The sequence below is a fragment of the Armigeres subalbatus genome, chromosome 1, assembly GCF_024139115.2.
Source record: "Armigeres subalbatus isolate Guangzhou_Male chromosome 1, GZ_Asu_2, whole genome shotgun sequence".
In the NCBI taxonomy this organism is placed as follows: domain Eukaryota; kingdom Metazoa; phylum Arthropoda; class Insecta; order Diptera; family Culicidae; genus Armigeres; species Armigeres subalbatus.
Window position 1 is genome coordinate 291,465,036 of NC_085139.1, and position 27,715 is coordinate 291,492,750.

At 47.2% G+C, this 27,715-nt stretch overlaps 1 protein-coding gene across 1 annotated transcript; it reads right to left on the reverse strand.

Moving 5' to 3' along the window:
* Window positions 1-5,111: 5,111 nt before the first annotated feature.
* LOC134207457 (uncharacterized) lies at window positions 5,112-5,777 on the reverse strand. The gene has a single exon (XM_062683173.1). The coding sequence runs from the start codon at window positions 5,775-5,777 to the stop codon at window positions 5,112-5,114; it is 666 nt and encodes a 221-aa protein (XP_062539157.1).
* Window positions 5,778-27,715: the final 21,938 nt, after the last annotated feature.

The following is a 27,715-nucleotide window of genomic DNA, read 5'->3' on the forward strand; positions in this document are numbered from 1 at the left end:
ACGTCGTTCTCCTCGGGAGAGTGTCAAGGGAGACGCCCTGGCCGTAGAAGCGAGTGATAAAACGTCGTACGCAGCGATCCTGAAGAAGGTGAGAGAGTACCCGGAGCTAAAAAACTTGGGTGAGTGGTAAAAACTAGGCGTACCCAGAAGGGGGAATTAATGTTTGAGCTGAAGAAGTATCCTATAATCTAGAGCTCGGCCTTCTGGGAGCTCATTGCCAACTCATTGGGCAGCGAATGTAACGTTAGAGTTCTAAGGCAGGAAGCAGTGGCCGAGTGCAGAGACCTGGATGAGATCACAACGGAAGACGAACTGAGGGATGCACTGACATCACAATGCAAGCTGGGGAAGTGCAGATGACGATTCGACTGAGGAGAGCGTACGGTGGTACACACGTAGCAGCAATACGACTACCGGCAGAGGCTGCCAACAAAATGGTGGAGGCGGGCAAGGTAAAAGTAGGATGGTCGGTGTGCCCGTTGAGATTCGCCCCACGAGTCACCAAGCAGATGGAGCGATGCTTCAAATGCATGGCGTTTGGCCACCAGGCGCGAAACTGCAAAGGCCCGGATAGATCCGGTCTATGTAGGAAATGTGGTGAAGAAGGACACGTTGCTAGGGACTGCACGAAGCAACCAAGATGCCTGCTCTGCAAACCGGAGGACGAAAACGACCATACGACGGGTGGCTTCCAATGCCCTGCATACAAGAAGGCGATGGCGGGCCGGGATTAATGGAGATCATCCAGTTGAATCTCAATCATTGCGACACCGCACAGCAACTGTTGTGGCAGTCGACAACAGAAGCAATGTGTGACGTGGCAATTATTGCTGAACCGTATCGGATCCCTCCTGACAACGGCAACTGGGTGGCGGATTCATCGGGGATTGCGGCTATCCAAGTGATGGGCAAATTCCTATTCAAGAAGTGGTAGACAGCTCAAGTGAAGGTTTCGTTATCTCCAAAATCAACGGGATCTTCGTGTGTAGCTGCTACGCACCCCAAGATGGACTTTGGAGCAGTATAACCGGATGCTGAACTCACTCACGGAGAAGCTGATCGGCCGAAAACCGGTAATCATAGGAGGCGACTTCAACGCTTGGGCAGTGGAGTGGGGAAGCAGGCTGACTAACCCCAGAGGTTACAGTTTGCTGGAGTCGTTGGCAAAGCTGGACGTCAGGCTGTGCAACGAAGGTACCGTTAGTACATTTCGCAGAGATGGCGAGAGTCAATCATCGACGTCACGTTCTGCAGTCCGTCGCTGGTGAGGAACATGAACTGGAGAGTTAGTGAGGACTATACACATAGTGATCATCAGGCGATCCGGTATTGTGTTGGAACACGAATGCCGACGGTACGGCGAGAGATTAGGAATAGCGGGCGAAAATGGAAGGCGAAGGACTTCGACAAAGATCTTTTTATCGAAGCACTCCGAGCGGACAGCGGCGCTACAAATCTCGATGCAGACGAGCTGACAGAAACTCTTGCGAAGGCATGCGATGCGACGATGCCAAGGAGACTGGAGCCAAGGAAAAGCCGGCGGCTAAATTACTGGTGGAACGATACTCTTGCTAGCCTTCGTGCTGCGTGTCTCAGAGCCAGAAGACACTTTCAGAGAGCAAGGTCTGAAACAGTCAGAGAGGAGCGTAAGATAATCTTCCGTGAAGCTAGATCGGCCTTCAAACGGGAGATTAAAGTCAGCCAATCCAACTGCTTCAAGGAGTTGTGCCGAGAAGCTGACGCTGATCCTTGGGGCAACGCTTATCGGGTCGTAACAGCGAGGATCAGGGGTCCAGCGACGCCAGCGGAAATGTGTCCGGACAAGCTGAAGATCATCGTTGATGGTCTCTTCCGCAGCATGATTCTACGATGTGGCCACCTACACCGTACGTAGATGAAGACGGAGTAACCATTGCAGGTATGCAAGTCTCCAACGACGAGCTGTCATCAGTGGCGAAAGGTCTGAAGATGAAGAAAGCTCCGGGTCCGGATGGAATTCCAAACGTGGCTCTAAAAACTGCGATACTGGCGTTTCCAGATTTGTTTAGGATGGTGCTGCAGAAATGCCTAGCAGATGGTAACTTTCCGGATAGGTGGAAGATCCAGAAACTAGTGCTGCTGCCGAAACCCGCCGGGGAATCCAGCATCGTATAGGCCCATATGCCTGCTGGATACACTGGGGAAGCTTCTGGAAAGGATTATCCTTAATCGGCTGACGCAGTTCACTGAAGGCGAGACCGGCTTATCGGAAATGCAGTTCGGATTCCGAAAAGGCAGATCGACGGTGGACGCAATCAGGACGGTCATTGAAGTTTCAGAGAAAGCGGCCAAGAAGAAGAGGCGCGGCAATCGATTCTGCGCTGTAGTAACGATTGACGTCAAAAACGCTTTTAACAGTGCCAGCTGGGAGGCTATCGCCGCAGCGCTGCACGGTATGCGGGTTCCTGACTACTTGTGTAGAATCATTGAAAGTTACTTCCAGAACCGGATCCTGGTTTACGAAACGAATTCGGGGCAGAAGTCGATTAGGGTTACCGCAGGTGTTCCGCAAGGTTCCATTCTAGGCCCGACGCTGTGGAACATTATGTATAACGGAGTTCTAAAACTGAAGTTGCCCAAAGGCGTGAAGATTTTCGGATTCGCGGATGATGTCGTTCTAACGATAACCGGAGAGTCGCTGGAAGAGGTAGAAATGCTGGTGGCGGAGACGACCGACGCAGTTGAAAACTGGATGAATGGAGTCAAACTGCAGCTTGCTCACCACAAAACAGAAGTGATGCTGGTTAGCAACTGCCGCGAGATCCAGCGGATCCAGCTTACCATAGGAGGGCACAACATACCGTCCGTGCGGGCTTTGAGGCATCTAGGAGTGATGATCGACGACCGGTTGAATTTCAACACCCATGTAGACTATTCCTGCGAAAAGGCATCTAAAATGGTCAGTGCGTTTGCAAGGATCATGCCGAACGTGGGTGGTCCTAAAAGCAGCAGTAGGCGTCTTCTGGCAGCAGTAGCATCCTCGATACTGAGGTACGGAGCTCCAGCCTGGGGAGCTGCGCTCAAGACGAAACGTAACCGCAGAAAGTTGAACAGCGTGTTTCGCCTAATGGCCGTTCGAGTCGCGAGTGCGTACCGAACCATTTCCTCGGAGGCAGTTTGCGTTATCGCAGGGATGATTCCAATCTGCATAACCCTAGCAGAGGATATCGAGTGTTACCAACGGAGAGATACCAGAAATGTGAGGAAGACGGTGAGACTGGACTCTATGGTGAAGTGGCAGCAGGAGTGGGACAATGCGGATAATGGAAGGTGGACCCACCGGCTCATCCCCAATGTGTCGACGTGGGTGTATAGGGAGCATGGAGAGGTGAACTTTACCTCACACAGTTCCTTTCCGGACATGGCTGTTTCCGTCACTATCTGCATCGGTGTGGCCATGCGTCATCGCCATCCTGCCCGGCGTGTATCAACATAGAGGAGACTCCAGAACACGTGGTATTCGATTGCCCAAGGTTTGCGGAAGTACGTAGAGGAATGCCTGCCCTACGGGCGGACAACATCGCAGAGCGAATGTGTCGCGATGAGGGTACGTGGAATGCAGTAAGCAGAGTCGTGACGCAAATACTGTCAGAGCTGCAGCGTCAATGGAGAAGGGACCAGCAAATAAGCGTCGGTTTGGAGCGAAATCCAGCACAGTGAGCAGTGTTTGGTTTCGGGTCGTCGGGGCGCCAGCGAACCGGAAGTCTTCTGCCAACCGGAATCGTTGGACCGACCTCGGCACTTGAATTGCCAACCTGCTGAAGAAAGAAGAAAGAAGAAGGAAGTGCTTCGGGTATGTAGGGCACCGCCAGTGCGGACGTCATCCACCACCGGAACTGTCGGACCACCTCTGCAACCCGAAGACGAAGACGGCGCAATGCGCGAAAGCGTCCCCTGCGATAGCCGCCGGTAGTCAGGGCACCATCAGTGCGGAAGTTTCCTTCACCGGAACTGGTGGACCACCCTCGACGCCGGGGGAAGTCAGGAGGATTCGAGTGAGGAAGTTTGCGGTACGACCGCCGAGGGATCGAGACAACGTAGCAGTGGATCTCAGCAAGCCAGTCGGCGAACTAGCCTAAGCTAGGGGCCGGAATTTTAGAAGAAGTGCATGAGCACAGCCCCCCCGCCGAAGTAGTCGCAGCATCCCGTGGTCCCGGGGGGATCGAGGCTATGAGGATAAGGGACCCGGTTTATCCGGGAGGCACATTTTTAGCAGGTCGGGAGGAGCCCATCCCTGTTCGCCTTCGAGCATAGTGTGGATGCTCGAGGTGTCTGTTGCGCAGATTTTTGATGGCCTTTAATCCCTGTAAAAAAAAAAACACACACACACACACACACACATACACAGCGTTTCTCTCGGGAGATGACCGGGCCCTGGTACCAGTTTACTGGTTTCCAGCCAGCCCAAGCGGAATCTGCCTAGGGGACGTGGCGGAGGTGACAGTAGGCTCTGTTGAATCTCTACAAAAAACCACAGGTCTATAAGCAGCTCTGTACAAGCGACCCGTGCCGCTTCCAAAGAACTTCAGCCTATCAACGGAAGTGCCTACCGGCACATTAGGATGGATACCAGTAAGGTCCTAATTATGGTATACTGGTCATGGCTTACGATAACGGACAGAATCTGGATAGCGGATTGGAAATGACGATTTTGGGCTGACGGTCGTACTGTTCTACTCCCTGAGTAAGGAAGGGTGACACCGACTTGAAATGGCGAGTGAGCCAACAGTACGGCCGCCTCCGTCCCGGTAAAAAAAGCAGTCCTCCGAATACGTTCAATACTCGTCCACCAAGTTTCTTGGTGAGTACTAGGCTCGGTTGTGATTTTCCCGATTGCGCGATCGGCTCTGAACACGGCCATATGAGTGCGTCCGTGTCAACCCTCGCATGGACCTCACTGCTTGCAAAGACAATCCATGGATCATTAGCGACTACGTACGATGAGTGGAGATAACGGTTTGGAGGGGGTAAAGTGATACGGCCAGAGGAATTTCGGAGACTCGAGTAGAAACGCGATAATAATTAATTAAACACTAGCGATCAAAAGTAACACGTTTTAACACTTGTTTTATTCAGCAAAGATATACAGAGTAGTAGTAGTAGAATGACAGATTGTCAAAAAGGTAACGAGGCGTTACGTCGATGTGGATGTACAGATAGCAGGGATTGTTGGTTAGCATGTCTGCCTGCTGTTCCGCTGATGGCACATATTCAATCTTGATCTTTCCATTCTGTACGAGATCCCGAACGAAAAAGTACTTAACGTCGATGTGTTTAAGTCTTCCAGTGTCCTTGGGATTCGACACTATCTTCATTGTAGATTGGTTATCCTCCCAAAACAGCACTGGATTGTTCGAGTTCCATCCAAGTTCTTTCAGCACTCGTACCAACCATTGGCTATGGCACGCTGCGGCACATAAAGCGACTAGTTCCGCCTCCGTAGACGAAAGCGATACCGTGTGTTGCTTCCTCGCGAACCAACTTACAGTTGCACCAAACACTTTGAATACCGCCCCGGAAATAGAGCAACGATCCGTAATATCGTTTCCCCAGTCCGCGTCGGAGAAAACTTCCAGCAACTGTCCTTCGTTATCCGCTCGATACACCAGTCCAACATTTAAAGTTCCCTTTATGTACCTTAACACTCTTCGTAAATGAGTCCAGTGTTCTTCGTTGAAACAGGTTTGGAACTGGCTGAAATAGTTCGCCGCTGCAGCCAGATCCGGTCTCGATGTCATTGAGACGTACATGATACAGCCCACAAGCTCACGATAGGTCTTCCGGCCACCAATCCGCTTGGCGTCATTGCCCTTTGCGAGTCGTAGCCTGTGCTCCAGACGTGGAGACAGGACGACAGTCCTTCATTCCAAAGCGAGCCAGCAGACTCTCCAAGTAGCTTCTCTGAGTTATGCGCATATCTGCTTTTCACCGGACCTACGTCGGTCATTTCTAATTCTTCAGACAAAGCTTGCTTTACCTCTAGCACGATCTTTTCCGAAGGACTCACCACTAGAACGTTGTCAACATATAATACCAGGATCACTTGATTCTTTCCCGTTCCTCGCACATACAGGCAAAGATCATTAGCACTGCGTTTAAATCCCAAATTTCCCACGAAAGCGTTGAACCGATCATTCCACGTTCGGGATGCCTGCTTAAGGCCATATATCGATTTGTGGAGACGATATACGAGACCATCCTTGCAGCTGCACCCATCCGGCTGTTGCATATAAATTTCCTCTAATAACGTTCCGTTGAGAAATGCCGTCTTGACATCCATCTGATGTACGGCCATTCTCTCCTTGTTCGCCAGCGCTAAAACTGCATGCAACGTATCCAGCCGGGCCACTGGCGAGTATGTCTCCTCATAATCAAATCCGTGTCTTTGGCTGAAACCCCTTGCTACGAGTCGTGCCTTGTATCGCGGCGGTTGTCCGTCCTCTGCCCTTTTGATCTTGAAGATCCATTTGCAGGATATCGCCTTCCGGCCCTCTGGCAGCTTCGAAAGACTCCACGTTTTGTTTTTCTCCTGCGAATCAATCTCGTCTTGCATAGCCTGGCGCCACTGAGACCAGTCGCTTCTCTTCCGCAATTCAGACACGGAATCAGGCAAGTCTTCCACATATCCTAACGCATTTAGTGCGAAACTAGCGTAATCCACCTCATAGTCCTGATGCCACGTAGGCGCACTACGATTACGGGTTGGCCTTCCACCAGAAACTTGCTCAACTTGTTCGCCTTGTACGGGCTCTTCGCTTTCATCACTATCATTTCCGGTCGCATAGTTTTCTTCGAACTCACTGTCAGTATCACACACAAAATCTTCACCGTCGTTTTCCTCATTGTCATTGTTATTGTTGGACTCGGATCACTGACACTTCACTGTTCATCTTCTTCTTCATACCTCTTACAGTCTCGAACGATTCCTCAAAATCGACGTCACGCGCAGCCACTATCTTGTCGGACTCCGGGTTCCACACACGATATCCATTCGACAAATAACCGACAAGCACGCCCTTCCATGCTTTGGCGTCCAGCTTCTTGCGCCGCTCTGCCGGCACGTGTACGAATACAGTACATCCAAATACACGAAGTCGAGAGACATCCGGCTTCTTGCCCTCCCAACGTTCCGAAGGAGTTACATCTTCGTGAATTGCACCCGTTGGACAACTGTTCACAAGGAATGCAGCTGTGTGTAGAGCCGGCAGCCAGAATGATTTGACGATTTTGAATCCTTTAACATCGCTCTAGCTCGCTCGACAACGGTACGGTTCATCCTCTCGCTTGTACCGTTCTGCTCTGGCGTGTAGGGAACTGTCCAGTCGATCTGAATTCCCTTTTTCCGGCAGAAAGATTCGAAAGCTTTGTTACGGTATTCTCCCCCGTTGTCACATTTCAACCGGGAAATCCGAACACCAAACTTCGCCGTTGCCAGTGCCTCGTAGTATTCGAACCACTCGAGAACCTCGCTCTTTGGACCTCATCGGAAAAACCATAACAAAATGCGACCAATCGTCTATGAACGTAACAAAATACTGTTCACCACCGCGACCGATCGGTGTTATCGGCTAACACACGTCGGAATGGACGACCTCCAACACTCGCGACGAACGCTTGCCTACGCGTACGGAAAAAGGCTTTCGGGTTTGTTTACCCACGACGCAAGGTTCACAAACGATTTCGCTTCGGTTCAGGTTCTTTCCGGGCGACAATCCATCGACCATTTGCTTCCCGATCAGCTGCCCGAATCTACGATGCCACAGTTCTAGTTCTTTCGTAATTCGTCCGCATGTCAACATCGACTTTCCCGCACAGTCACCGATCGAATAAAGGTCTAGTTCGTACAATTTACCGCGGCGTACACCGGTCGCTACTACCCTAGAACCCTCGAAAATCTTCACCTTGCCATCACCGAAGAGCACTTTCATTCCCTTTCGCTCAACATTCAGCACGGAGAATAGATTGAATCGCAACGAAGGTACATATAATACGTTGTTAAGAGTACATGGAACGGACTCATTATTTACGACGGATACCAGTCGCACGGTCCCGGAATGACGCGCCACGATCGACTCGCCGACTCGACTCGTTTCAAGTGGCCGCAATTCTTCAAATAGACCTACATCCTTCAGTAGATGGTCCGAACAACCGGAATCAATAAACCACTGCACTCGTTGCAGAATGTCACCATCGTTCAAAACCAGGAACGAAACACCTTTTCCGTCTGCCATGTACGCCTTTGATCGATTCTTCTCTTTCGCACTCACTTTTCCCTGTTTCTTCGGGCAGTCCGCCAGTTTGTGGCCTTCTTGCTGACAGCCGTAACACTTCAAGATTCTCTTTTTGCTTTCCTTTTTCTTGTGGCCAGCGAACGCTGCACCATCCGAACGCGATGAAGAAATCGATTCTACACTTATACCCTTTTGTTTTATTTCTTCGTCTAGAAGACGACACTTCACGAATTCCAACGACAACGCATCTTCTGGCATCGTTTCTAATGCTGTCACCACCGCGGTGCACCGTGGAGAAACTCGGACCAAGGGTTATCAGCAGATGGCATATTTATTTATTTACTTATTTAATTATAATTCATCTGACAGCTTAGTCTTAATGAATGAAACTAAAACTAACGGTTACAATAATAGTGTCCTCTTCACCCTATTTTTAAAACGTTCGGGTGCTTCGCAAAAGTCAAAAAGCTCCTCAACCATTGTAAATGTCCTGATCATTGCAGAGACTGGTTCGTTGTGCCCAAAGAACGTACGATGAAATCGATCCTGCAGTAGTGATCGTTGTCGAAGACGTCGTTGAATGGCACGAATATCCAATAGCCCGAGCAACCGAGGAGAGTCGATTTTTACGCACAGTAGTTTAGCCACGAATGTCGCTTGCTGCAGCTTTCGCCTTCTTTCGAGGGTGTCCATATTGAGCAATTTGCACCGAGCAGGATATGGAGGAAGATTAAGTGGATCACGCCATGATAAATGACGCAGGGCCATTTAAATAAACCTCCGTTGGACACGTTCAATTCTCAAGTTCCATACAACGTCATTCGGAGTCCAGACAATAGAAGCGGTTTCCACGATAGGTCGCACCAGCGCACAGTACAAGGACTTCAAGCAGTGTGGATCAGTGAAGTCCTTCGCAATTTTCGATATGAAACCCAGCTGGCGGTTTGCCTTGGCAATTATTGACGTATAATGGGCGTTGAACATCAGTTTTGGATCCAACACAACTCCAAGGTCAGTAACCTCCGTAACTCTTTGAAGTGTGGTTCCATCAATACGGTAATCAAACAATAATGGGTGTTTTGAACGATGGAAGGTTATAACAGAGCACTTTGGAACAGTGACAGTCAATTTGTTCTGATAATACCAGGTAATGAACACGTTCAACAAACTTTGCAGACAATGACAGTCATCAACTGAACGTACTATTAGATATACTTTCAGGTCGCCTCCACAGATAATTCTGCAATCCAAACCAAATTTTGATGCAACATCGTTGGAGTAGAGTGTAAACAGCAGAGGTCACAAGTTGCTTCCTTGTGGCACGCCCAGGGCCGGATTTAGCGGGGGCCGGGGGCCATGGCTATACTTCGCCAACCACGCAGTCTGCGGAGGGTCCGCAAGTCGTCCTCCACCTGATCGATCCACCTTGCCCGCTGTGCACCTCGCCTTCTTGTTCCCGTCGGATCGTTGTCGAGAACCATTTTCAACGGATTACTGTCCGACATTCTGGCTACGTGCCCGGCCCACCGCAGTCTTCCGATTTTCGCGGTGTGAACGATGGATGGTTCTCCCAACAGCTGATGCAACTCGTGGTTCATTCGCCTCCTCCACGTACCGTCCGCCATCTGCACTCCACCATAGATGGTACGCAACACTTTCCTTTCGAAAACTCCCAATGCGTGTTGGTCCTCCACGAGCATCGTCCAGGTCTCGTGTCCGTAGAGAACTACCGGTCTTATAAGCGTTTTGTAGATAGTCAGTTTGGTACGGCGGCGAACTCTATTCGATCGTAGCGTCTTGCGGAGTCCAAAGTACGTACGATTTCCAGCCACTATGCGTCTCCGAATTTCTCTGCTGGTATCGTTATCGGCGGTCACCAGTGAGCCCAAGTACACGAATTCTTCAACCACCTCGATTTCGTCACCACCGATAGAAACTCGTGGTGGGTGGCTTACATTGACCTCTCTTGAGCCTCTTCCTATCATGTACTTCGTCTTCGACGTGTTGATGACTAGTCCAATCCGTTTAGCTTCGCTTTTCAGTCTGATGTAGGCTTCCTCCATCCTCTCAAAGTTACGTGCCATGATATCAATGTCGTCGGCGAAACCAAATAACTGGACGGACTTCGTGAAAATCGTACCACTCGTGTCAATCCCTGCCCTTCGTGTTACTCCTTCCAAAGCGATGTTGAATAGCAGACACGAAAGACCATCACCTTGCCGTAACCCTGTGCGTGTTTAGAAAGAACTCGAGAATGCCCATGAAACTCGAACTATGCACATCACCCGATCCATCGTCGCCTTGATTAAACGTATCAGTTTATCGGGAAACCCGTGTTCGTGCATTAGCCGCCATGACTGGTCCTGATCGATTGTATCATATGCGGCTTTGAAGTCGATAAATAGATGATGTGTGGGCACGTTGTACTCGCGGCATTTCTGCAATACCTGACGTATGGCGAACACCTGGTCTGTGGTAGAGCGTTCACCCATAAATCCCGCCTGGTACTGCCCACGAACTCTCTTGCAAGTGGTGTTAGTCGACGGCATAAAATTTGGGAGAGTACCTTGTAGGCGGCGTTCAGCAATGTGATTGCGCGGTAGTTGCTACAATCCAGCTTATCACCCTTTTATAGATGGGACACACGTCACCTTCCATCCACTCCTGCGAAGAACCTCATCCTCCAAAACCTTGGTAATCACCCAGAGCAGCGCTCTAGCCAGTTCTTCACCCCCGTGTTTAAACAGCTCTCCTGGTAGTTGGTCAACTCCAGGGGCTTTGTTGTTTTTCAGCCGGCCGATCTCCTCCTGAATTTCCTGGAGATTCGGAGCCGGAAGTCGCATGTCCTTCGCGCGTGCTCCTAGGTTCATTACCATACCGCCACCGTCGTCTGCCATATCGCCATTCAGGTGCTCTTCGTAGTGCTGCCGCCACCTTTGGATCACCTCACGCTCGTTCGTAAGAAGGTTCCCGTTTATGTCCTTAAACATATCGGGCTGTGGCACGTGGCCCTTACGTGAACGGTTCAACTTCTCATAGAACTTTCGAGAAGGGGTTGGTTGTAATCACCGCAGATTAAGATCCTGTCATCATAAGAATCGTTTTCGCACAGCTCACGAACGGAAGCCACATGTTCGTCTAATAAAGCCGCATCGTTACTGCGGTCAGGCGGAATGTAAACAGCTCCAATCAGTACATGATGGATGACTATCAATTGTCGCATCCACGAACACCTGTTCCAATCTTTCGCCGCAATGCGTGCTGGAGCGCACACTTGGATGACGCTGATGAACCGCAACCAGCACACCGCCAAAACTAGTTTTTTTGCTATTCAAGTTGCTGCGATCGCAACGGAATACATTATAAGATGGCCCAAAAATTTGCAAATAATTGATGGAGTCGCTCAATCCGGTCTCGGTCAGGATAATAACGTTGTAGTTGCTGTCGGCAACAGCCAGAAACAGGTCATCAATTTCAGTACGGACACCTCGAACATTTTGGTAGAAGAACACGCAGTCATCGATAGGGGCGTCCGCCTGTGATGATGCCCCATCCGCATCAGAACGCTTTATATCGGTGTACGGTTACTGTCCACAGGATTGAAAGTTGGACGACGGGAGTTTTTTTATTGGTCCACAAACTCCCTGAATACTAGTCCATCCAGCCAAGTCGATGCCTGTAATGCCAGTTCTCGTAACGACGGGTCGAGTCCAATTTTAAATGAAACGAACGACATGTTCGAGACATCTTTCCCCTTTGGAACTAGACGGATCACATCACACGGCGAAGACAAATCCAGGCAACGAGTGACGATTTTCTGCACATCATCGGATGAAATTAGTGGTTGAAATCCAGATAAATACAGCCAAAATTTCGGTAGGGGTTATCAATTGCTCGGATTTGCTACCACCAGCTTGTGATTAAGCGATTGTATCTACTTTTTGTGCCAATTTATCCACTACCCCAACAAGCCTGGACTTGAGTTGATAAACTGTCTGCCGCATCCACATTAACCGGGCTTGTCTCAGGTTTCGCTTTATCTTCTAGGTAGCGTTTCACACTCCGACCGTTCAACTCAAAACGACAATCAGGGCAAATAAACATCACCTTGCCCTGGGAGAATAAATCTCGATTGGCGCGGCTGTTGAATCCACAGCATTGTTGGCTAATGTGATAGACGGCATCGCAAAAGCCACAGCGAACATTCTTTGCATTGTTGCTTGTCTATCTCCATTGTTGAATAAGAGTTGGTGTTGGAACAAGCAAAAATTCACTACCAGAATTCAATGGTCACGCGGTCAATTCCGACTAGTCTAGTATACTAGTAGCGTCACAGGAAAGTCAATCAACAAATACGATTATCAGTCAAAATTAAACTGTGTTTTTACACAACAAAAATAACAAAATATTCAACGGATAAAAATGCACTTGCGTTGTGTACGAAAGACGAACAATATCACGTCAACGTCATCGATCACCGCGTCGGTGTTTCGGTATTCGCGCAGTAAACGGTCGAACTGAAGAAAATGGTCCTGCAGAGAACCAGACTGAAAACTCAACGAGAGCATTTTCCTCTTTAAGTGTATTCTGCTGGCGATACTTTTTCGCTCGAATACACGCACCAAAGCGTCCCATATTTCCTTCGGTGTGTTTTTCTCCTGCACGTACTCCAGTTACGTATCATGTATGCGTGAAATTAACAGAGATTTACACTTCTGTCTTTCTTCGCTCGCTTCTCACGATTCACTTTCTTGTCGCGTTTCACTGCAGCACTATCGCCCGCTTCATCTAACAGCTCTGGTACATCCTCCGCCTCCATCTCCACACATTCAAACAGCTCATGCTCCTCGAGCAGAACCCGCATGCGGAACTTCCATGCGGTGAAGTTTCCCCCGTCGAAAAGCGGCAACAGAAAACGCTCGTTCTTCTCCTCCTCTGCCATTATCCACTTCACTTTTATCACTCCGCGAAACTGGGCCAATAACCTAAAGTGATACGGCCAGAGGAATTTCGGAGACTCGAGTAGAAACGCGATAATAATTAATTGAACACTAGCGATCAAAAGTAACACGTTTTAACACTTGTTTTATTCAGCAAAGATATACAGAGTAGTAGTAGTAGAATGACAGATTGTCAAAAAGGTAACGAGGCGTTACGTCGATGTGGATGTACAGATAGCAGGGATTGTTATTCTCAACAGGGGGACCCTATAGAATGAGTAATTCGACATACAACACAGAAGCAGATGCAGGAGCGGCGAACCCGTTCGCCAGTAGTGGGTTGGTGAGATCACCGCCACCAGCGACAGTAGCGCTACAGCAACAACAGCAGCAGCGGCCTGGGCAAAGTGAGTTAAACAAGCCCTCACAAAAGCCGAAAATAGTGGCAGCGAAGAAATTGGTAGAAGAGCTCCACACTTTCGTGGATGGGAGGAACAACGTCCATAAGGAGATTAAGGACATGGTTCACAAGATCCGGAAGGCGCTAGTATCGGCAGCGATTGAATTCGATGCAGCAGCGCTGAGGTCCGACAAAGCGGAGTGCGCATTAGCGCTGACTAAGGCTCCCGCTGTCTTAGCTCGGCCATATCGGCACAGTTCCGTTGTACTCCAAAAAGCAAGGGAAAGAGAAACTGGCAGGAGTGGGGAGTACATCAGCCTCCATGACTCCCAAAAGGGCCAGAACCTCTCCTGGAGACGGGAGGCCAGATGGACTCAAGCGACAAACGCGGGAGGACGCAGTCGAAGGAACAGATGCTACTTCACAGGGAGAAGGGTGGAGTACCGTATTAGGCCAGCAGGAGAAAAGAAATAGACAGTTGAAGCGAAAAGAGGCGAGACAAATGGAGCAGTACAAGAAAGAAAAGCCTACGTTGCGTCAGAAACCGTCTAAGGGACAAGCCGTACTTGTCAAGGCCAAAGGCGCTACGACGTATGCAGCGCTCCTGAAGAAGGTTAAAGAGGATCCGGAGCTGATGGACTTAGGCGAGAACGTAGTAAGGACCAGGCGCACACAAACCGGACAGATGCTCTTCGAGCTAAAGAAGGACCCTACGGTTGATAGCTCGATTATGCAAGAGCGCATTGCAAAATCGCTGGGCGCAGAGGCGGAAGTTAAATCCCTAACTCATGAGATGGTAATAATGTGCAGGGATCTAGACGAGATTACGTCAGAAGAGGAGCTGAAAGATGCACTAAAGTCTCAGTGTAGTCTGGGTGAGGTGGAAATGACTATCCGAATAAGGAAAGCATACGGAGGCACACAAATAGCGATGATTCGTCTGCCAGTAACCGCTGCTAAAAAAGTTCTGGAGGTTACATACGCAGTTGCTATGCGCCTCCAAGGTGGACAGTGGAGAAGTTTAGCCAGATGCTAGAGCGATTAACCGACAACCTGATCGGTCGAAGGCCGGTAATTATGGGAGGTGATTTCAATGCCTGGGCTGTGGAGTGGAGCAGCAGAGTCACCAATACGAGAGAGTATATTCTCCTGGAAGCTCTGGCGAAGCTAGATGTACGACTGTGCAATGAAGGCTCCCTAAGCACATTTCGAAGAGACGGGAGGGAGTCTATTATCGATGTCACGTTCTGCTGTTCACGTTCCTTCGTTGATGGCGAACATAGCGATCACCAGGCGATTCGCTATTGTATTGGGCAACGAAACCATGCGACAACACAGAGAAGAGTGACCGCTGAGCAGAAGTGGAAGACGAAAGCCTTCGACAAGGACCTCTTTGTAGAGGCACTTCGACCGGACAACAGTTTCGAGAACGACGATGCGGTCGAACTGATAACATCCTTCTTAGCGGCTTGTGATGCCGCAATGCCGCGAAAACTGGAGCCTAGGAGCAATCGGCGTCCAGCCTACTGGTGGAACGAGAGGCTCAGTGCACTACACGCTGCTTGTCTTAGATCCAGGAGGCGGGCACAGAGAGCGAGGACGGAACCAGAGAGACAGCAGCGCAAGGCGGCGTTCCGGGAAGCTAGAACCGCATTGAAACAAGTAATCAAGATTAGCAAGTCAGATTGCTACAAAGAGCTATGCCGAGCAATCCCTGGGGTGACGCGTACCGCATTGTAATGGCGAAGATTAAAGGCCCATCGACGCCAGCTGAAATGTGCCCAGTCGTGCTGAAGGAAATCGTGGAGGGTCTCTTCCCGAAACACAATCTACGTGGCCATCGATACCGTACGGAGAAGAAGAAGCAATTTCCGAGGGTCGGCTAGTGTCCAATGATGAGCTGGCAGATGCTGCGAAGCGCCTGAAAATGAAGAAAGCATCCGGTCCAGATGGAATACCAAACGTGGCCCTGAAAGCTGCAATTTTGGCATATCCGAATATGTTCAGAACGGTACTCCAGAAGTGCCTGGACGAGGGTAACTTTTCAGAAATGTGGAAGACCCAGAAGCTGGTATTGCTGACAAAACCAGGAAGGCCGCCGGGACATACGGCCTCGTAAAGGCCTATATGCCTGAGAGACACAGTTGGGAAACTTCTGGAGAGGATCATCCTAAACAGGCTGACGAAGTGTATGGAGGGTGAGCGTGGACTGTCAAACATGCAGTTTTGATTACGCAAAGGAGTATCGACAGTGGATGCAATTCGGACAGTGCTCGAGGGTGCTGAGAAAGCGTCTAAACCGAAGCGAAAAGGAGATCGATACTGCGCAGTGGTTACGATAGACTTCAAGAACTCGTTCAACAGTGCCAGGTTTGAAACCATTGCCGCTGCGCTGCACAGAATGCGGGTTCCTGAATATATTTGCCACATCTTAAAGAGCTACTTTGAGAGCAGAGTCCTGGTGTACGACATGTCGATGCATGTTACAGCGGGTGTTCCTCACGGCTCCATACTCGGTCCAACCCTCTGGAACGGAATGCGGCTGCCCAGGAAAGTGAAAATCGTGGGTTTTGCGGACGACGTGTCATTAACAGTGATGGACGAGACACTCGAAGAAGTGGAGGCGTCTGTGACAGAGGCAATAGGCACGATCGAGAGCTGGATGAATGGAGTTAAGCTACAGATAGCTCACCACAAAATGGAGGTGCTATTAGTCAGCAACTGCAAGGCGATCCAGCGGATGGAAATCGTCGTCGGAGGACATGCGATTGCTTCGAAGCGATCACTGAAGCACCTGGGAGTGATGATCGACGACCGGCTAAATTTCAACAGCCACGTTGACTATGCCTGTGAAAAGTCGACGAATGGCAATGAGAATGAACGCAATAGCGAGGATCATGCCAAACGTTGGCGGCCCACGAAGCGTCTGCTAGTTAGTGTCTCGTCATCGAGACTGCGGTATGGGGTTCCTGTCTGGGGCAATGCACTGCAATCCCAGTGGAACCGGGAAAAGCTGAAAGGTTTGTTCCGACTGATGACTATTCGAGTCGCGAGCTCGTACAGAACGATATCGTTGGAGGCAGTATGCGTTATTACCGGGATAGTACCAATTTGCATCATCCTGCCGGAGGACATCGAGTGTTACCAGTAGGCTGACACCGGAAACATGAGTAAGGTGGTGAAAATTCGTTCGATGGCGATGTAGCACCAGGAGTGAGACAGTACGGAGAAAGGAAGGTGGACTCACCGGCTCATTCCAAATCTGTCGACGTGGATGAGCTGAAAACATGGAGAAGTAAACTTCTACCTGACGCAGTTCCTGTTGGGCCACGGATGCTTCCGTAGGTATTTACATCGGTTCGGACACACCAATTCCCCGTTATGTCCAGAATGTGAGAATGTTGAAGAGACGCCGGAGCATGTGGTGTTCGATTGTCCGCGGTTTGCGGAAATTCGTAGAGAAATGCCTGTCCCAAGGGCGGATAATATCGCAGAGCGAATGTGTCACGAGCAGTGTTGGTAAAATCACTCATAAATCTCAATCAACGAGCGCTCCCATGCGAACGAAATCGTCTGCGATTTTAAAGGAATGCATCACGCTTGAATTTTTCATGCTAAAACGCATCATTTCACTCATTTGCTAAAAAATCATTTTGGTTCAAAAACGCATTTGAAATCAATTTGGGGGAATTTATTGCTTATACATAAGAGAGTGTCTAATATTTTATGCGACAAACGTCAATTCACTGTTTTTAACGAAGTAGAACAAAAGAAAACCTACGATGATTGAAATGAATGATTCAACTCATCCATGAGTTTTTAGGTGCTGATTTGGGTGCGTTTCAACTCACGCTTGATTTGAATCATCCATGAGTTTTGAGATTTTGAGTTTTTACCAACACTGGTCACGAGGAAGACATGTGGAATGCGGTAAGCAGAGTCGTGACGCAAATACTGTCGGAGCTGTAGCATAGATGGAGGCGAGTTCAGCGAATAAGTGCCAGTTGTGGGGAGTATTCAGCGCAGTGAGCAGTGTATGGCTTCGGGTCTGCTGCTGCTTTTTAATCATAGAAGATGTTTTGAATTACATTCTCACCACTTGCTGATATCATTTCATTTTTTGACACTTGTTTTGGTTTTCAAGATGTTTTATTTTACACTCTCAAGCAAGGAATGTAAAATAACAACATTTCCAATGACAACAACATTGTCCCCTCTTGTAAATGTTGGGGCAAACTTAACTCGCAATAAGCGTTTGTCCCAAACTGCAACAGAATTAGGTTCTGCAGCGTCTGTATCTAACCTCAAATCGATGACAGATTAGTAGTACTTCGCGTTGGACTCTGGGGCAGCCAACCAATCACGAACTCGACCCTTGTCGGAGTCAGTCGAAAGTACTACTGAACTGTCAAAAAAGTTCATTCGACGAGGACCGAATTCATTCGTGACGTCATGCTGCAGAACCTAATGGACTTAACCACGAGCGTCTTCTTTTTCTACGATTCTTCTTCTTTTCGCTCGAAAAAATGACATCCGCTGCGGGCCGATGAACATTTGAGTGAATTCGGAGCTTTAAGTTCACCGGATGTTCACGTTGATGTTCATTTTTCGTAAACTTTGCCCTCAGATGAGGTTTTCTTCTTACTGAAAATCGATGCGTGACGTCATCTTGGTTTAGTCCATAGGACAATGATCGCCTGCCGCGCATTTTGAGAAGTAGTCGGTTTCCGATGATGTTTTGGGTAAATTAGTATCAGTTCTCATAGTTTTTAGACATGAACTTAACCATCTGTTGACATGATGAAGTTATCGCAGTTTGAAAAGTTCACAACAATTACCTCTCCATGTTTGTTGCAAATAAAATGGAACGCAACAATGTCTTTATCCTCTGCAGTTGAGGACAAAGAGTTATCGCTATTCTCTTTTGTTGCTTGTTTTTGCATTTTTTGCGATAATTACATTCCTTGCTCTCAAGACATACAGTCACTCTCAAAATTGAGCGTACAGTATGGATTAGTTGACTACATTCGAAAATTTCAAAGGAATTAAATGATTAGCTCGGTTGTTTTCAATGCATTTAAATATTCATCCTTTCCTTCAATGTATGCGTACATAAAATAGTTTAATTTTTTCTCTAATGTTCATTTATTTGAAAATAATCTCAAAATACGCCTATTAGATGTGACAAAATTGAGCGTACAGCGAATTTTTCTCTATAAAATTTCTTATTATAAACACGATTAATGTATTTTAATATTGTTTTTTCACGATTACCGTGGACCCCGATAATTTGAACGGTACCTCATTCAAATTAACGGGGTTCATTTTAATTTGAACTTCTGGTTGCTCTATTTGCATCAGAAAAAATGGTTTCTGGCCGCTCTCTTTGCTGGTTTGTTTTGATTCTGCGTTCCGTTTCACGATGTTTCATTTTCTACTCTCGCCTCCACGTGCTAAATGACGTTTGAACCATTTTTATTTTGAACGATGTTCAAACCAACGGGGTTCAAATTAAAAAGTGTTCATATTAAAAGCGGTCATATTACCGGGGGTCCACGGTATATTTATAATAATAAACATCCGCTACTTAAACATTCAATGTTTTGAAATAAACCATGTTTTGGTCAAAATGGCGAACATGTGAGAGGTAAGAACATTGTTATTTAACAATTCGATGCCTGTGGGCAAAATAAATGCTTTAATTTGTATGTTTCACCGGCATCATATCTTATATATGATAGATAATCGAAATCGAGCGAGACATACGATTAATTTGTCAAAATTCAGTCGGTAAATGATGAAAACAGATGTAAACATGCAGAGAAAACAACAAATGTTAGGAATGACATAATTCAAATTTAATATGTCTTCAACGTAAATTTGTTTTAAAGCTCGATTATTGTCTCAGGTCTATCATTACACAAAAAAACAAAAATAGTTTTATTAAATATAAAGCACTCTTGAAACGAAAAGTGCTACATTTTGTTGAGTATGAAAGTGATTTTATCTAAAACAAAAGTTATTTGTTTGATTTAAAAGTGTTTTGCGTGTATCCTTACTGTAAATTTAAAAGTTGTTCCTTTCAGATTGAGAGCTGTAGAAGTGTCGAAATTAGAGAAACCTAACGAAACTTATTGAACAAAACAGGGAAAGAGACCGATTTGCAAGAACACTGGCATTTCAATAGGTCAAATTTATTGAACATTAATAATTATATCAATTTATGAAAAGTTGATTGCTTTTAAAATTATTAAAGACTAAATTTGATTATTATAGCTCTTAAAAAATAAATCAGATACTTCAGCTCTAAGTATTTTGTCCCTTAGTTAATACATTATCTAAACTATTTAAACTTCATTTGCAAATTAATTCAATTGATTGCTTTAATACGTGGTTTAATACATTGAAAGTAATTTGTGAAACTTAATAAAATAATATACTTGATAATATCTTCCATTCGAATTAATTTTGGACATTGTTGAAATTTAAACTAACCATTGTGGGATTTCATTTCAGTACAGTGTGACAGACGAAAAACACAATAAAACTCTGTTGGTGTCAGCACGTATTGGAAGAATTTCTAGTTGGCGGAGAATTTCAATAGTAATTTTGTTTTAACCAGCTATGTAAAGATTCGGTAATGGTTTCGTTTCCGTTCAATTCAGTAGAAGATGGCCAGAAGCAGAACATATTTCGGAGATTCATCCGATTATCATTGCGGTAAGTTCAGCAGTTACCTGAATAGATTACAATTATGAATCTCTTGTTTTAATACAGAAATCGCAGACAAGAAGCAGTCTTGCGGCCGAACTCCCTTCACAATCTTATTTGGTTCACGAGAGGTTCCAGAGAATCCAGTGTCCTGAATCCTGAAGGAGCCAAGCAATGGATGCATGGACAATGTGTTGAGTGGTCAAAACCGAAAGCTCAATCATGACTGTGAGCGAAATTTGTTCGTATATTGAACGTTTTGTTATAATTGCAGTAAATAAAAATATTCTCTAAAAACATACTTCATACGAAATGTTAATTTTCGGAAAAACAAGAAAGGGGGGATGGAGAAACTTGGGAAGAATTTGTGAGGAATTCCCTGAAAAAATACATAAATAATTCATTCTTACTTTTACAGTGACATCTTTTAGGTTTGACAGTTCTACAATTCATTACAAAAGTGCATAAACTTTTATTTCAGGGGTGGATGTCGGGTGGCTAGAAACTTTTTTTTTTAAAGTTTGTGGACTTTTGTTTCAAACATATACAACTCTCTACGAAAAAGAACCAACGAAACTTTTTATTTTAACCAATGGTTTTTTTATGTTGATTAATGGTTTTTCTTTCTGTGTAAGAGTAATATTATTGAATCCAATCATTCACAGTCAAATTCTAGAAGAACAAGGTGCATGTTAAGTTACCGAACATAAAAACAGCTTTTCAATCCCTTAGAGCACTTCTGATTGAATATTGAAAAGATAGCTTAAAATCGTTATTTCATAATTAAATTTGGATTGAACTCCACGATCTCTTACCATAAGGGATACAATTGGATGATTTCCATGTGGCAAGTAGAAATAAACTTTTTAAGAGTTCGGCAGCTTATTTAATGATATTGACGGCGTAGCACCAACTTAGAATTCGGAAGTCCGGACTTCCGAACCGAACTTTCTTCCGAAGTTTTATCTGTCAAACTAATGGATGCGTTGTTTAGCGCATCTTTAGGGGAATCCAGCGCACTACTTCCGAAGTTGGGAAAGTTGCCTGTATCAGGAGAAAAATCCAACTTCGGTATAAAAAGCGGTACAAATTTATTCCGGATATACAATATCTTGGTGAATTAAAATGATTCAAACAAATTTGTTCCTACGGTAACTGAGTCTTCAAATATAAAATGACATCTTATAATGTATCCGTGTGCTGCTCTTTTATTAATATTATTATTAATTAGTGTCCTGAGCTTATAAGCTACCTATACATCGACTTTTAAATAAAGTTATACTTAATTTGAAATATGCCGTTCCCAACATTTGTCGTTTCCTTTGTATGTTTACATATGTTTTCATCATTTACCAACTGATTTTTTCCCAAATTAATCGTATGTCTCGCTCGATTTCGATTATATATCATATATAAGACACGATGCCGGTGAAATCCATATCTTAAAGCATCTATTTTGCCCAGCAGCATTGAATTGTTAAATAGCATTGTTTATACATCTTACTTGTTCGCCATTTTGATTGAAACATGGTTTAATTTCAAAACATTGAATGTTTAAGTAGCGGATGTTTATTATTATAAATATGATCATGAAAAAACAATATTAAAATACATTAATCGTGTTTATAATAAGAAATTTTATAGAAAAACATTAGCTGTACGCTCAATTTTGTCACATCTAATAGGCGTATTTTGAGATTATTTTCAAATAAATGAACTTTAGAGAAAAAAATCAACCATTTTATGTACGCATACATTGAAGGAAGGGATTAATATTGAAATGCATTAAAAACAATCGAGTCAACAATTAAATTTCCGTTGGAATTTTCGAATATATTCATCTAATCCATGCTGTACGCTCAATTATGAGAGTGACTGTAAAACATGTCGCCAGGATGATTTCATGAATTACAATTCAAGACAAAATTTTCAAAACGACTTATCTGCTTTTGTAAACAAAGATTCAAACGACAATTTGACGAATCTGATAGCTCTCCCGCGCAAACCAACACCATCAACAGGTAGCGGAATCCTTCACCTACCTATTGATGGTGTTGGTTTGCGTGGGAGAGCTATCAGATTCGTCAAATCGTCGTTTGAATCTTTGTTTACAAAAGTAGTTAAGTCGTTTTGAAAATTTTGTCTTGAATTAATCTGTTTATTTTTTGACATTTGTTTAGTTAGAAGATGTTTAGTTATGATACGGGCTCAGCTGAAATCGGGGTTTTGAACTTTATTTCAACATCTCTTCAGATCTATGCAATGGATATTTTTCATCGACTCTATCGTCTGTCGAGAACTCGCCATATTGCTGTTCTGCAGATTTGAGCATGTGTTTACAAATGAATTTCTAAATTTTATGTTTTTGATATAGTGCGTATTTTTCTCCAATCAATGGCGCATGAATTTAGGCGAAGTAAAATAAAAGTTCCACGATGAGTCGTGAGTGGCATATGAAGCATCGTCATGAATTTCAAATGCTATGTCTTCTTCTTCTTCTTCTTATTGGCATTACATCCCCACACTGGGACAGAGCCGCCTCGCAGCTTAGTGTTCATTAAGCACTCCCACAGTTATTAACTGCGAGGTTTCTAAGCCAGGTTACCATTTTTGCATTCGTATATCATGAGGCTAACACGATGATACTTTTATGCCCAGGGAAGTCGAGACAATTTCCAATCCGAAAATTGCCTAGACCGGCATCGGGAATCGAACCCAGCCACCCTCAGCATGGTCTTGCTTTGTAGCCACGCGTCTTACCGCACGGCTAAGGAGGGCCCACTTTGCTATGTACCTATGTTTATTATATTTTATTTTATCAAAATGGATTACATGGCTAAATTTATCCATCCATTTTTTAATTCAATCTAGTAAATATTATTTTGGCATGAAATATTTGTCAACAACTTTTTGTATTCAATTTGACATATCATATTATGTTGACCTTCAGCAACTTCAGCATAATCAACGTCCATATAGCCCACACTCCGGAAGCACTGATGATTATAAGGACGCATTCTACGCGCAGCTGGAACGTGAGCACGACAGCTGCCCAAGCCACGACGTCAACATCATCATAGAAGATTTGAGCGCTCAGGTTGGTCAAGAGGAGGAGTTTAGACCGACTACTGGAAAGTTCAGCGCTCACCGGCTGACGAACGAAAACGGCCTACGACTAATTGATTTCGCCGCCTCCAAGAATATGGCCATTCGCAGCACCTACTTCCAACACAGCCTTCCGCATCGGTACACCTGGAGATCACCACTGCAGACAGAATCACAAATCGACGTCAGGACATATCGTGGCGCTAACATCGACTCTGACCACTATCTGGTGATGGTGAAACCTCGGGTGAAACTGCGCCCAAAACTATCCGTCATCAACAATGTTCGGTACCGACGACCGCGGCGGTACGACCTAGAGCGACTGAAGCAACCTGATGTCGCCACAGCATACGCGCAGTATCTCGAGGCAGCGTTGCTCGATGGGGCCCTCTTGAGAACTGCTGGAATACAGTCAAAGCAGCCATTAACGACGCAACGGAGAACAACGTCGGGTATATGGGACGAAGTCGACGGAACGATTGGTTCGACGAAGAGTGTCGACAGATTCTGGAGGAGAAGGACGCAGCGCGGGCGGTCGCGCTGCAGCAAGGTACCCGGCAGAACGTGGAATGTTATAGACGGAAGCGGAGACAGCAGACCCGCCTTTTTCATGAGAAGAAACGCCGCCTTTTTTTACAAGGGAGAATGCATTTACACGCTAACCCAGCACACGTGCATTGTGGTTGCCAAACTACCACACGGAAGTGTACTGGAGTGTACCGATACTCGACCGTACCAATAATACCGACTAAACTCCCTTGGGTTCCGCCAATCGTTTCCCCAGGAACTGCCTCCCAGTACTACTTCTGGGGGATGGCAGTACTAAACGTACTCGCTCATTCTCGCTCACACAGGCACCCGTCCCATGCGAGTCTTACTTGGGTGCTCACTCTATCGCACCCTCTAGCACACCCTACATGCTCTGTTGCACCTCTATCATGACGTGTGGGTCTGACTTGTGTGCCCACCCTTCTCATGCCATGTGGGTCTGACTTGTATGCCCATCTTTATCATACCATGTGAGTCTGAACTGGATGCTCGTTCACCTCTTTCATTCAGTTCGCGCTGACACATACTACTCTAGTCATTCGACCTAACACTCGCTCTGGCATCCCTTATGGGACATTTCACTTAGGTTCCCACTTCTGACATACCATGTGAGTCTGACTCACCTCGCTCATGCCATATGAGACTAGCTCAACTCAAACATACCGTGTGAAACTGATTTGTGTGCTCATTCCTTTCATACCATGTGAGACTGACTTGAATGCTCACCCACACTCCTCTGCCACGCCGCGGGTATCAATAGTCGTAGGAACCAACATTCCTGCGCAACTCCCAGCGCGGCGTTTGCACTCCATACATACACCTACTCATTCACACTTCTGCCATGCTTCGAGGTGACGATCTCGGTTGCCACCCACTGCGCCAATACCTCTGCATGGGCAGACCATTCACACTTCTCCGCGTTCGGCACTTTTCGCTCCTACTAACCAATCACAAGCTAGTACTGCTTGTCGATTGCTTCTCGGAACGCCAGATTCTCTGCAAGCTGCAGGCAATCTGAGTGGTTGCGGTCGAGACTGCGTTCCACTTCTCCACCGCTTGACAGGTTATCAGGTTATCCGGAGTTGTGTCCCGGCCGCAAACGTCTAGCATTGCTCTTCTTTCGACGTCGAAACGAGGACATACGAACAGTATGTGCTCTGCAGTTTCGTCAACACCTGGGCAGTCAGGGCAGACGGGGACCTCCGCGTGCCCAAACCTGTGCTGGTACTGTCGGAAACAGCCATGGCCTGACAGGAATTGTGTCAGATGGAAGTGAACCTCCCCATGGGGTCTCCCCACCCAGCTTGATATGTTAGGAATCAGCCGGTGGGTCAACCTACGAGGTGTTATTCCACTCGCCCTGCCATCTGGCAACCGAAGTCACCCTGGTACGCTCGCGGGCTGCTCTGGTGCCACGTAGCTCAAAACACTCTTCGTCTTCCCGGATGACCAGACCAACTGGCATCATACTCGCTATCACGCAGGATGCGTCGTGCGATACCGTGCGGTAGGCCGATATCACTCTGAGACACATCAAGCGGTAGGTGCTCTCCAGTTTCTGCATGTAACTGGTTACCCCCAGTGCTTTTGCCCAGGACGAGCCGCCGTACCTAAGAATAGATGCGGCAACGCCTGCCAGTAGCCTACGTCTACTGGCGCACACCTTGGAGCTGTTGGACATCATCCTCAATAATGCCGCCACAGCAGTCGAAGCCTTCTTGCACGCATATTCGACATGGCTACCGAAGGTAAGCTTGTCATCTATGATGACTCCAAGAATCTTCAGATTCCTCTTTGAAGTGATCGCGACGTCTCCCACGTGAACAACTGCATGTTGTGCCGACTTACGGTTTCTGACGATAACACCTCCGTCTTATGTTGAGCGAGCTCAAGGCCTCTCGCACTCATCCAGTCCGCCACAGTGCTGATCGCGTGTTCTGTGGTTAGTTCTACTTCGGGGATCGACTCCCCGTAGACATCTAGGGTTACATCGTCAGCAAAGCCGACGATCTTCACACCAGGAGGGAACTTTAGCTTCAGAACCCCGTCATACATCAGGTTCCATAGTACCGGGCTCAGGATTGACCCTTGCGGGACTCCTGCGGTAATGGGAACACTTTTCTGACCGGCATCGGTCTCGTATAGCAGCACACGGTTCTGGAAGTAGCTTTCCAAGATCCGGTATAGTCCCACCGGCAGGCTAAGCCGGTGTAACGAGAGCGCGATGGCATCCCAGCTTGCGCTGTTGAATGCGTTTTTATGTCCAGTGTCAGCAACGCACAGTATCAAATTCCTCGCCTTTTCCGTTGGATCGCTACCTCTGCAGTCTTGAGGACTGAATTGATAGCGTCCACCGTGGACTTACCCTTCCGAAAACCAAACTGGTTACTCGACAGGCCATCCGTACCCTCTGCATACGGGGTGAGCCTGTTGAGGATGATCCTCTCGAGCAGTTTACCCGTCGTGTCGATCAGGCAAATTGGTCTGTACGCCGATGGGTCGCCCGGAGGCTTCCCGGCCTTCGGCAGCAGTACCAACTTCTGCCTTTTCCATCTCTCAGGGAAACGACACTCATCCAGGCATCTCTGCATAGCTAGCCTGAACATGTTCGGGTTCGCTATGATCGCTGCCTTGAGTGCACTGTTTGGAACTCCATCGGGGCCTGGAGCTTTGTTCATCGCAAGGGTGTTAGCCACTGCGAGTAACTCTTCGTTCGTCACCGGAGCCACCATTTCGGCCACACTCCCAGCGCCTTGCAGCGCAGGAGGAGGCCAGGGACTTGTGGCTCGGGACGGAAAGAGTACTTCGATAATCCTCGCCAACCGGTCCGGTGACCGTTCGGGGGTGAAGAGCCCCCTTTGGTCTTGGCCATCACGATCCTATAGGCGTCACCCCACGGATTCGCATTGGCACCCTCGCACAGGTTGTCGAAGCACGCTCTCTTGCTGCTCTTGATGGCCTTGTTAAGGGCCAGTCTCGCAGCTCGAAACACTTCCCGGCGGACCGCTCTTTCCTCCTCGGTGCGGGCTCGTTGCGTCCTACGTCTAGCCTTGAGGCAGGCTGATCGTAGGGCTGCAATTTCGGCACTCCACCAGTATGCCGGGCGTCTGCCATTTCTTGGCAGGGCTTTCCTCGGCATAGTAGCATCGCACGCACGTGATAGGACAGCTACCAGCGCATCCCCGCTTAGACTGTCGGTGTTGGCCTCCAGTCCCAGGGCCGCGGTGAAAACTTCGCTGTCGAAGTGATTGGACTTCCACCCACGGACCTGACAGGGATCACCCGCCCTCGGACGCTGCACACCATAGTTGATCTTGAAGCGAATTGCTAGGTGATCACTATGGGTGTAGCCCTCGTCTACCCTCCAGTCCAGGTTAGAGACCAGACTGGGGCTGACAAACGTTACATCTATCCATGACTCGGCTCCATTCCTACGGAATGTGCTACTCGCTCCGTCATTGACAAGCACTGCGTCGAGTTTTGCAAGTGCCTCGAGTAACGCTTGTCCCCTCTAATTGGTGCATCGGCTGCCCCATTCCACTTTCCAAGCATTAATATCTCCCGCTATAACGAACGGGCTCCGACCTACTAGGTCGGACGATAGCCTGTCGATCATCTGGTTGATCTGTTCCATTGACCACCATGGTGGGGCGTAGCAGCTACAATAGAACACCCCATTGATCTTGGCTATCGCGACACCCTCCGCGGAGGAGTGTACAACCTCTTGAACCGGGTACCTT

Excerpts from the sequence above, each read along its gene's own strand:
- LOC134207457 (XM_062683173.1), bottom strand. The coding sequence starts at position 5,777 with ATGACATCGAGACCGGATCTGGCTGCAGCGGCGAACTATTTCAGCCAG.